Source organism: Temnothorax curvispinosus, unplaced genomic scaffold, assembly GCF_003070985.1.
Source record: "Temnothorax curvispinosus isolate PA1 unplaced genomic scaffold, ASM307098v1 QBEX01005395.1, whole genome shotgun sequence".
Lineage (NCBI taxonomy): Eukaryota > Metazoa > Arthropoda > Insecta > Hymenoptera > Formicidae > Temnothorax > Temnothorax curvispinosus.
In genome coordinates, this window is record NW_020215175.1 from 1 (window position 1) to 11,292 (window position 11,292).

Here is an 11,292-nt window from a genome sequence, read left to right on the forward strand (position 1 = left end):
ATCAAAGAGTGTTTTATAAACAATGCACCGTTATTGTGAGATTATTAGGTTTTAATTGTGTCAAAAGAATTAAAATGACACAAAATTACATGGTATCTAATTCAGATATTTCTAGACGTTGTTTTAGACTAGATTTAGCTTCGACATCTGATAGACGTATCTCGCGTTTCTCCGTGGGTCCGTTATCTCTCCAGGATATCTAATCTTCTTGGTAAACTTTGCAACACTTTTATCCACAATGCATTCCTCAACTTGCATATTGGAAGAGAATACGATCAGTTTCTTCGCTACAATGATGACTGTACTTATGTGGGTATTTCTTTTTCAATATTTTCTTGTAGCTTATTTAAATTAATTTCACTAGCTTCAATTTAACTGAATATTTATCTTGAATATAATTAACTGGTTTATTTGAAATTGCTCAATTTCTTCAATTTCGTTAGGATTTAAATTATCTTCATTTTCAGATATTGTCTTACTGTAAAAATATTCAATTAATAAACAATTTGATTAATTAAAGAAAAAAAAGAGAATAATATATATTTAATGCATATTTTATTTATATATTCAAATTATAAAAAGTATCTTAACCCATTGGCTGTGTAAGAGAATTTTACTATTTGGGCCAAAAGTGTGTTGAAAAAAAAGTTCATCGGATTATTATGAAACTTGATACCCTTATGTTTTTTGGGTCTCTAAATCCGAATATGATGTCAGATTTACAAAATTCAAAATGGCGGGTCCAATATGGCGAATCAAAATTACAAAAAATAGGCAGAATTTTTTAATTATTATTTTGAATTTTGAAAATGACTTCATATTCGGATTCAGAGACCCAAAAAACATAAGGGTACCAAATTTAATGAAAATCAGACCTTTTTTGGTAATTTTGATCCGCCATATTGGATCCGTCATTTTGAATTTTGTACATCTGACTTCGGATTCGTAATCAGCAACCCCAGAAACCCCCGAGTAACAAGTTTCAAGCAAATTCAGAAAGTTTTACTTTGTTTTTTTCTACGTTGCGGCTATAACCGTCATACACACTCTTGGCCACGGTGGTTCGATTAGTCTTTCGCCCCTATATACCCAGTTCCGACGATCGATTTGCACGTCAGAATCGCTACGGACCTCCATCAGGGTTTCCCCTGACTTTGTCCTGACCAGGCATAGTTCACCATCTTTTGTTTTTGCGGCTATATAGCCGTCATACACAGTCAACGGGTTAAAGCATATATTGCGTTAAAATTAAAATATTTTTTAGTAATAAACAGAAAGAAATAAAAAACTGAATGTTTTATTGTAAATAGTTTTTATTATATTTTACCTTTGTTCTGCATTGGGAAATACACTTGGGACAGCATTCTTTTTCAAACGAACACTTTGCAGTCGAAATTGTTTGATGCAGATTCTACTGTATTTTGAGGGACTACAAGCATTACTTTGTTTGTTTAAAACAATTAATGCATTTATCCATTTTTCTTTCAGTTTCTTATCAGTGGAGAATCTGAAAATGTAATAGAATTATATTCTTAAAATATGAAAGATTATTTGCTATAACCATAATACAAAAAATAATCCTGTTCCTCTTGCAAAGATGAGGCGGTACCAAGGCGTTCACTATGAATATTGCTCGACTATTTGTAGGAAAAGTTAGAAGGTGCTGCTACGGTAAGAAGAATATCTTTCAAAATAGTGTTGAATGTAAAATATATTTTATAGATAGATAAAAATAAAAAGTTATGTGTTATTATACTGAGCACGGCATCAGTGTCGTATTTCAACATTCTTCATTCGATGCAGAATTGATGTAAAGCAAATCAATTGATACAGTGTAGTGGAATAATGATAGTGAAAAAACTAATTAACACACTAAAACAAATAACATACTATAATCTAAAAAGTTGTATTAACTAATAATCTCGATAAAATTGTAAAAACTCTTAATTCTAAGAAAATATAAAAGTGTTTATAGCAGTGATGTGTGTGTGTGTGTGTGTTGTGTGTGTGTGTTTGTGTGTGTGTGTTTACAGTAAGTTAGCAATAATATATTAATAATTGCATATATATATATATTGCACCATAAAAAAGAACAGTGTCACAATTCAAAAATTCACAATTTTCGGGAGAGAAGAAAAACAAGTAATTCAACTTTTTTTGAATTGTGAGACAACTAACGCAATTGCAATTACGACATTTTGTTATAATAAAATTTATATTCTTTTTTTTTTTTTTTTTTTAAGACGTCTGCTGTGATTCACTTGTCAATTCACTTATGACACTATTCATCCAGCGATTGCAACTTAATCGGTTTGAAAAAATAATGACACCTGCTCTCGTGCAGCGAATTTTGCATATAGATTTGTAACACTATTATAGCATGTGTAGGGAACGTCTTAGGCATACTTTTTATGGTATACGTAATTCAAAATCGAAATTTTTTGAGTTGTGACAGTATTTTTTTTGGGGTGCGATATGTAAGACTATAAAGCGATAACCATTTCTCTAAATGGTTTAATATAACTTATATGAGAGCACGCATCATGCAACGAAGAGACATGTTATTGCGTTATCGAAAATTGGCGAAATGCTTGTGCGGCTCTCTGTCAGGGAATACGCAAGTATATTTCTATGAGAAATGCGAGTTCAATTGCCCATATTATATTGATCGTTTAATCGCCGACCCCTTCTCCAGTAAAATTGTTCAATTGCTAATGTTCCAATTTCAGAGTAATATTTTTCGTTAATTTTTACTACGCTTATGCTAGATTAGATAATTTATGATGCAACTTATAAGAAAGTAGTAAGTTATAAAGTATTCAATAAAAGGAGAAAAATGTGCGTGTGCACAAACCATCACTGACTTTTTCACAGTCAACGCATGCTTCTAGAGTAATGATCTGTATCGAAACTAAATACTTTTATCTCAATCGGGTTCTTCTTCTTGCTCTTGGCTTATTATAGCCCCATCATCAATCGAATCTTGTTCGATATCAAATAACCTTGTGTCTCACTATTCTGACAAGTTGTATTATTTTCCAAGTAAGTATATTTCATGTTATATCTTACATTTTTTTTAATTATACACCATTATATTATACCGCATTGTTAATTGTACCATTATAAGTCACTCCATAAGTTACTGATCACAATAATTATTTTCACAACATTTCCACGGAAAGTTCAACTTTCTATGTCTGTAGAGAGGAACGAAAGTAACCACTTTCCGCCCGCTATGCCGGGTGGAAAGTATCAATTTTCTTCCCTAGAGAAGAAAGTAAGCCCTGACGTGAAAGGGGCCACTCTCGCCTGTCTCTAGGCATGGAAGTCGAACTTTCCGTAAAGGTATTGTGAAGAATATCATGCCGAAGGCTCGGGCGGAAAACTTCACACTCGTTTGAAAAACCCTCTTTCGCCTACTTGGTGCACAATATACTATTATCTTCTCACAACTTTTATCCAACTCCAAATATTAATATTAACAACACACTGTGAGATACACCTACTAGAATTGTAAAACTTTCATTATATCATTTTGCACTACAAAATAATTAATCATTCTTAACTTGTAATTTGCTAATCGAATAAGAGATTAGCTTTGTGATCTATTCAGTAAATTTATTAATTGTAGCTTACAACATTTTTGGCCACAGAATGTACTCCTTATCTTATAATAAAAGTTTTATTATCTAACGTGATCTTTTGCAGTACGTACATTATAAATTATAACGCATTTTGGATGAATACGCATAATGTAAGCTTGCGCATTCAAAAAAACATACTTCATAAATAAATTTTTACATATAATAATCCTTTCTAAGTTTTTCAATAAGAAACGCGTTAAATATTATAATAAGTAAAGCGTTTAATGGAGCGACTACAGGAAATTTGTAATAAATTGAAAGATGAGAACGAGATCAATATTATGAAAGAATATGGAAACAGCGTGAAACGTTATACAGTTGTAATTATATGTAAGATAACACATGTTAATATAAAGCTAAGTGAATTAATTATAAGAAATATTAAATGACCAAATAAACATGACTATTTAAACATTATTATTTTTTATACTTACACTAAATATAATCGACATATTTCTAAAATGTAAAGATATAATTTAAAAATAATTTTAAAAAGTCAAAGAATATTTTTACTATATGGAATATAATTATACACGTTTCATTTTAAAACGTAAGAATTTTTTGCAGTCATCATTTGCATAAAATACCTATCGTACTGAAAAACATTATACAGCACAGAAATTTGAAGTATATTACTTATAATATTTCGGAAAAAAATCAAAATTTATATAGTAATTTTTTTCAAATGCTCTTAGTGTTCAGCATGTGCTGTTTATTTATCGTTATTTTATTGCCAATTTTGACGCCAGTTCTTGATATTGCTTTGCATATAAATGGATTTCAGCTAGGTCGAGTACTACTACATTTCATGACTGAATATTTTATTGATCAAGAAAAATATTTCTACATAATTTTGTTGCATTCAAATGCAGTCATATGTATAGGAGCAACTACAGTGACAACAACAGGGACATTACTCAGAGGATATCTCATACACGCTTACGGATGTTCAAAATTGCCAGGTACGTAAAAAACAAATCTACGAAAAAATACAAAAGTTATATAGTTAAAAATAAGACTTATTTTGCATCAAATGCCTCCGTACAAACAAATTACGGAGAACTATGTATTTATAGCCTAAAATTAATTTATATAATTTATCGTATCGAGCAAGCGATGACGATAAAAATGCTCTGCAAAAATATCAGTACAAGAAACGAGATTATGATGTACAAGAAAATAATTTGTGCCGTTGACATTCAACGCAAAGCTTTAAAGTTGGTATTTATACATGATATTATTTACATAGTACGTATTTGTCATAATATTTTACTTTTTTAAGGAATTCTCAATTTTTATTATCCAGCTTTAAGGTGATCCTAAAGCCGTGATCCTAGCCGGTTTTTTTCGGTTTTTTTCTTAGCACTAATCTTGTACGTGGCTTTATAGAAATGCAAAATTCTTGTCTAGACGTAAAGTACGCATCAAAATCTAGGTCATGGTGGTCGACGTTATATCAAAAACGAAAAAAAATTAATATTTTTTGTTATACGTGACGACCACCACATATAAATTCGACCACCATGATTTAGATTTTGATGCGTACTTTAATTCTAGACAAGAATTTTGCATTTCTATAAAGCCAATTAAAAGATTAGTGCTAAGAAAAAAACTGAAAAAAAACCGGCTAGGATCACGGCTTTAGGATCACCTTAGGGGATCCTTCTTCTTCTTAATAGCGATTAATGTAATTTCTTTGAGTCTCAATCTTTTTACAGTAAATTTTCTCTTACATTTTTAAACATATTAATCAATGACTTCTGTAAATTATCTCATAATATTTCAATACTTTGCAGATAAAGAATAATATAATCAATAATTACAAAAGTAATTGAAAAAAGTGTTAAATTATTTTTAATTAATCAAAATTTTTGAGAAAAGAGAAAAAATTATGGATATTATTATTTATTTGTAATTTTATATAGAGAAAAGAGAAAAAATTATGGATATTATTATTTATTTGTAATTTTATATAATAACCTATTTTTGCATATAAAATAAATAATTATTAAATATAACTAGAACTTTGATCATAATCGTAATATTTCAGATTTTTCAGTGTGTTTTGCTCGGAAATAAAAAAGGATTCGTATTTCATCTTTTGATTGTGTCAGTCATTCTTTTATACATGTTTTTAAGGACGTTCTCTCGTCCTTATACTAGAAAAAATCGATTTTCTTTAGATTTTCTTGAAACTGTGAATATACGTTAATTTGGATGTGCTTTATGCGTGGTCTAAATTTCAGTACCTCTTCCGGTATAACAAATAAAGATATATACTGAGCCTCAAAGTTTCAAAAAAAAATTTTTAATTTAATTTTTTTTTAGTTTTGGCATTTTTTCCTTATAGAACTCGACGAGAGCAGCAACGTATACTCACAGTTTCAAGAAAATCTAAAGAAAATCGATTTTCTTTATTATAATTAAGGACGAGAGAACGTCCAAGCTAACTATACCGGACAAGAAGAAGTCATGGATCACAATAACGACATATATATTGCAGCGTAAGAAATTGTTTTATATAATGTCCATATTGTATATCATTAATTGTATTGTACATATTCAAGTAGTGAAATCAAATATTAATAATTAGTATAATTATACAAATATTGGAATTATTATAATAATTATCTTTTAAGAGGAAGGGAAGAAAAATTTTGATTAATTGCATGACTTTTTATTGGTCAATTTACCAAAACAATTATATTTGACAACATCTCAATCCTAAATTTCGCATAGGATACGTACAATTTCTCTCTCTCTCTGCAATTAGAACTGACGATAATTAAAATATCAGCAAGTACTTAGGCATTATACAGTTGATCATTTTGTCAGTAAACGAAATTCTTTTCATTTGTTGTCATCATTTTATAGATACAAATGTTCGATGGTATGTAGTTCCTGTGCACACACAAAAGTTGATACTCTTTATATTATGAAGAAACAGCAAAGCCTTTGCTTTAAATGTCAGCCAAATATTCGTGGCATTTTTAGAATGTTTCGCCACAGTAATAATCATTAGATTCATACAGTATCTTAAAAATGACTATTCACTCTTCCACTGATAATGTAAAAAGACATATTTTATTACAGTTATTAAAAGCGCATCGATGTCTTATTTCACTTTTATGTATTCTATGCAACAATAATATCAAAGTATACTATCTACACGGAAAAAAATGGTTACTTTAATTAAACGTCGACGTCACGGGCTGCCACAAGCATAAGTAATTAATTCAGCTGGACATTATTAGACCAAATATTTAAATCATTAAAACAATTATCTGATGTTTTTTATTCATTAATTTTGATGTTGCATTAATCAATTTTATCTCAATAACACTGATGCTGTTGATACATTTTTTTTTTCCGTGTAATAAAAATCGATTATAAATTTTTATAATTTACAGAATAAAATGTGATTTAAATAAAGCTTGCACAAATTAAATTTGTTAAGGTAATTGATTTTTTCTTCTTAGATAATATTCTTTGTAATATTGTTTGCGCGAGAGAAAATCGTTAGTTAAATAAAAATATCGGGGTACTTTAAATTATAAAAATTACAGAATGTAAAAATGACAACGTTATGTATATACAATATAAATTTGACATTATTCAAGTTTTGTTTAATTACTTTTACGAAATAAGTTTCTTTTTGTAAATACAATAAAATTTTGGATAATTTAACTATTAAATTACATCGAAAATTGTCATTAGAGTTTTATTCTCATATATAAAACGTAAACATTGTTTAATTTTGAATACTATTTAATATTATATATGTTCAATATCTATTTATTTCATATAGATGAAAGAGTTTCCCCACAAATTAATCCATATTTGCACGATAAATAACTTGAGAACAATATATGTAAAAAAATGTAGAGAAAATATTGATTACTATCTGCGGGGGGGTGGCAAAAGTTTACATTTATAAAATTATAACTTTGTTCACAAGTAGTGTTACAGAAATAATACCAAGAGACACGGTAGTGTCTCGCGCCAAGTATAGCGCAGCGAGATCGCTCCGTGTATCTTTACTCGAGCCCAAGAGTTGCGAGTACCCGAGATTATCGGATCTTAATAACGGCTAAATCGATTAAGTTCTAAGTAAGCTCAATCGATAGCTTGGATTCGATTTACATAAGGGGAAAGTGTTTTTATTTTTCCTCTACGTATCCTACGAACGGAGATATTGCGATATGAAGTCCGAAATGTAAATATAAAATATATCGTACAGATACAAGGTATGTTGAACACATATGAATGTAAGATTTTGGGAAATAAAATTTAGAAAACACACAAACGTACACAAAATAGAAATATTTTCACTGAAACACTTCATGACATTTACCAACAATTCATATTTGATAATCATTACGTCGAGGTATCGAGCTAAGATTCTTCTTCAAAAATCAAACGTCATTTAAGACAGTAGCACACACCAGAAAGAAGAACGTTAAAATAAAATATATTACGCTGGAAGGGGTCGAACCCCACTTGCACAGTCAACTGTCGCACAAGTCCCTCAACAAAACACTTGCTGATGGAAACATCTATTACTTTATTGTGACATAAAAATCGATCATTTAACTATACATCCTTTCTAGAATAAAAATGTAAATGGTCAAATATATTGATCTCACGGCGGTGTTTCGTTCACTGTGCACTACATGTCAATAAAATTAGGCAACTCAGCTGAATATTTAAATAAAAAAAGAAACAAAACTATAGAATATTCAATCGGCAAACAAAAGTAAGAAAACGCCATTTAGAAAATACAAATATACTCGAATCAAAGATATTTTCAAGAAGGAATTATATGTAACATTTATCAGCAATATACATTGACAACCGTTACGTCGACATTTCAAGTGCAAGTTGTACATACCATTGCGAAGAAATAACCGTAACTCAAGACAGCACGCACTAGAATGAGGAACGTTACGGTATAACGCGCTGCAATGGAAGGGGTAGAAACGCATCTGCGCAGTCCGCTGTCACGTACGCTGTCACGCAACCCTCTTCGCGAAGTATTTCTTTATGGGAAATAAACATCTGTTATTATTATTACGTTGCTGCCGTACTCAAATCAATCGATTGCACTACACACACTCCTCTTTAAAAAAAAAGGTGCAAAATAGCCAGTAAAAATTGTTTTATAAGGTACTTTGATCACACAGTGGTATATCGTCATATTTTTTCAGAGAATTTATAAGTATTTACCTATGAGAAATAAACATCTGTTCTATTATCTTATGTCGCTTAATCACCGACTTATTTACAGATAAAATTGTTAAATTGCGCGTGTTCCGATCTCTGTAATATTTTGTTACATTTTCGTTAAATTAGATCATTTACGTTAGAATTTGAGCTAGAGTATGAATAAAAATGGAGCAATAAAATATGCAACTGATAAAAGAAGAAAAAATAAGCGAACTGGCCTCTCCGGTGTCATACACACATCTGCTTGCTCGTGGAGAAATGATCTGTATCGACTCTTTACATATTAGCCTCAATCGGTTTCTATTACTCACAGTTGGTCTGTGGCCTTATCAAAGGTCTAAACTTGTTCAACTCCAGTTCACCTTGCTTTTTAGTGTTTTGACGACCTTCATCCTAGGTCAAGTATGTTAATAATTTTAATTATATAATAACAAGATAAAAAATATAACGTTATTTTTAGCAATCTTTTATTTTGCGTTTTAATATATCAAAATTATAAAACCGTCACAATATTAAATATATTGATATTGATTTTATAACATGTGTTTGTTATTACATATAAAAAAAATTTGATTTTTAGTTTTGCTTAATATATATTGAAGTTAAATAGCTTTCTCATGTTAAATTATGGTACATTGTAAAACGATTAAAGACTTAGAACCTTTCTTTGGTTGTATAAAAAAATAGATAATAATTTCAGTGTAAAATTATATAAAAAAATTTCTTTGCAGTTTGCAACATTTCTGACATCACAATGTACTCCAGATCTCCTCATTAATGTTTTTGCATCTGCATTATTTTACATTACCTTTGCAATTAAATATAGTTCATTTAGTATTAACGTTGAAGTCGTAAGTAAAACATACTGGATGACAATTGGGAAGTTCGTGAAACTAAATCGTATCAAAAGCAGAAAATAAATTAAACGCTACAGAAAGAGAACAGTTTTTTTAGACTAAAGTTTTTTGTACCAGCATGTAGTGTAAAAGAAAAGTTATATATAAATTTGTAAAAATTAATATTATAAAAAAGGGTCAACAATACAGTTTATAGCATAACTCAACAATCAGTTCAAGATGGCTACTGAACTGACACAATAATTGAGGCGTTCTTCAAAACTTTAAAAATTTACATATGCTATCTAACATTAATAAGTGAAACTGTATGCTTTTGAAGAATCCTGGGAATATTTCTTTTATGAAAGTATCCCCTCGAAGTATCCGTGTCGATATTTCCTAAATACACATGTTATATTATTGAGTTATGCAATTAACCAAATTTTTTTTGTTTTATAGATTTTATTTTTACATGTATATAAACAAATATTCTTTTTACGCAATATGTAGATAATAATTATGAAATTCTTCTGCAGTATAATATGTTTAATTTATTTCATTTTGTTGATTAATTACATAAATATTAGCTACTCAGCTTTAATAATTTCTCGAGTGTCATCCGGTATATTATATGTATATTGTATTCATATGTGTATTATTTTTGGGAAACAAGTTGTATTGTATGAAAAGATCAATTCTTCGGAAATATTTCCAAAAAAAGGTTTTTTTATAGAATACAATAAAAAAAAATTTTTTTAAATATGATTAAAAGAAATAGTACGCAATATTGACAGATAAAGTGTTTGCTGGAGCAGCTGCAGGATACTTGTAACGAGTTAACTGACGAAAATGAAATCAATATCATAAAACAGTATGCTATCTATGCAAAACGTTACACGATTACGTTTACATGTAAGACAACTGCTTTAAATTTACTTTGAACGCGAATTATTATATTTCGAATATTGTATTTAGAAAACTAAACGCGCTGCGAGTTTATAATAAATTTCTTATCGAAATAATTGATCCTTAAACATTTTTCAGTGCTTGTTATATTTATCGCAATTATTTTAATTTTATACCCAATTTGGTCGCGCGTTTTTTACACCTTATTGTCTATAAATGAAACTCGCGCACGTATTTCGCCGCTGCTTGTGACAGAATACTTTGTCGATAAAAGATACTTCTACTTGATATATTTCCATACAAATGCAGCCTTTTTTATTGGGTTAATTGCAATGATAGCGACAGGAACAATGTTCATAGTTTACTTACAACATGCATGTGGAATGTTTCGAATTACCTGGTAAGGGAATAAATATAAAAACAAATATAAAAGATCTATCTAATTGGAAAAACAGAAAGGCCATTTAATGATGCCAAAACAATCATTTGCAGTTATCGTATCGCACGTACAATGACACTCGAAATTCTACGAAAAAACAGCTTGCAAAACAAATATTTGATATACAAGGGATTAATTTGTGCTGTGGATATGCATCGCAAAGCTATGAAGTTAGTATATATTTAATAAGCAATATGTATTTTATATATATATTTTTTTAAATATATATATATATTTTTTA

At 29.4% G+C, this 11,292-nt stretch overlaps 1 protein-coding gene and 1 long non-coding RNA gene across 2 annotated transcripts; one reads left to right on the forward strand and one right to left on the reverse strand.

Moving 5' to 3' along the window:
• Positions 1–341: 341 nt before the first annotated feature.
• On the reverse strand, positions 342–8,671 carry LOC112454824. Its single transcript, XR_003040790.1, has 3 exons — positions 8,536–8,671; positions 1,328–1,507; positions 342–478 (listed from the first exon to the last, which is right to left on the reverse strand). It is a non-coding gene; the product is annotated as an uncharacterized LOC112454824 (long non-coding RNA).
• A 114-nt stretch (positions 8,672–8,785) lies between these two features.
• LOC112454823 lies at positions 8,786–10,647 on the forward strand. The gene is made up of 3 exons (XM_025016419.1): positions 8,786–9,272; positions 9,602–9,721; positions 10,501–10,647. The coding sequence occupies exons 1-3, from the start codon at positions 9,051–9,053 to the stop codon at positions 10,645–10,647; spliced, it is 489 nt and encodes a 162-aa protein (XP_024872187.1). The 5' UTR covers positions 8,786–9,050.
• The last annotated feature ends 645 nt before the right edge of the window (positions 10,648–11,292 follow it).

Excerpts from the sequence above, each read along its gene's own strand:
- LOC112454823 (XM_025016419.1), top strand. The coding sequence starts at position 9,051 with ATGCAACTGATAAAAGAAGAAAAAATAAGCGAACTGGCCTCTCCGGTG. Across the intron at positions 9,273-9,601 it reads CGACCTTCATCCTAGGTCAA|TTTGCAACATTTCTGACATC; the intron begins GTATGTTAATAA and ends ATTTCTTTGCAG. Across the intron at positions 9,722-10,500 it reads TTAGTATTAACGTTGAAGTC|ATAAAGTGTTTGCTGGAGCA; the intron begins GTAAGTAAAACA and ends CAATATTGACAG.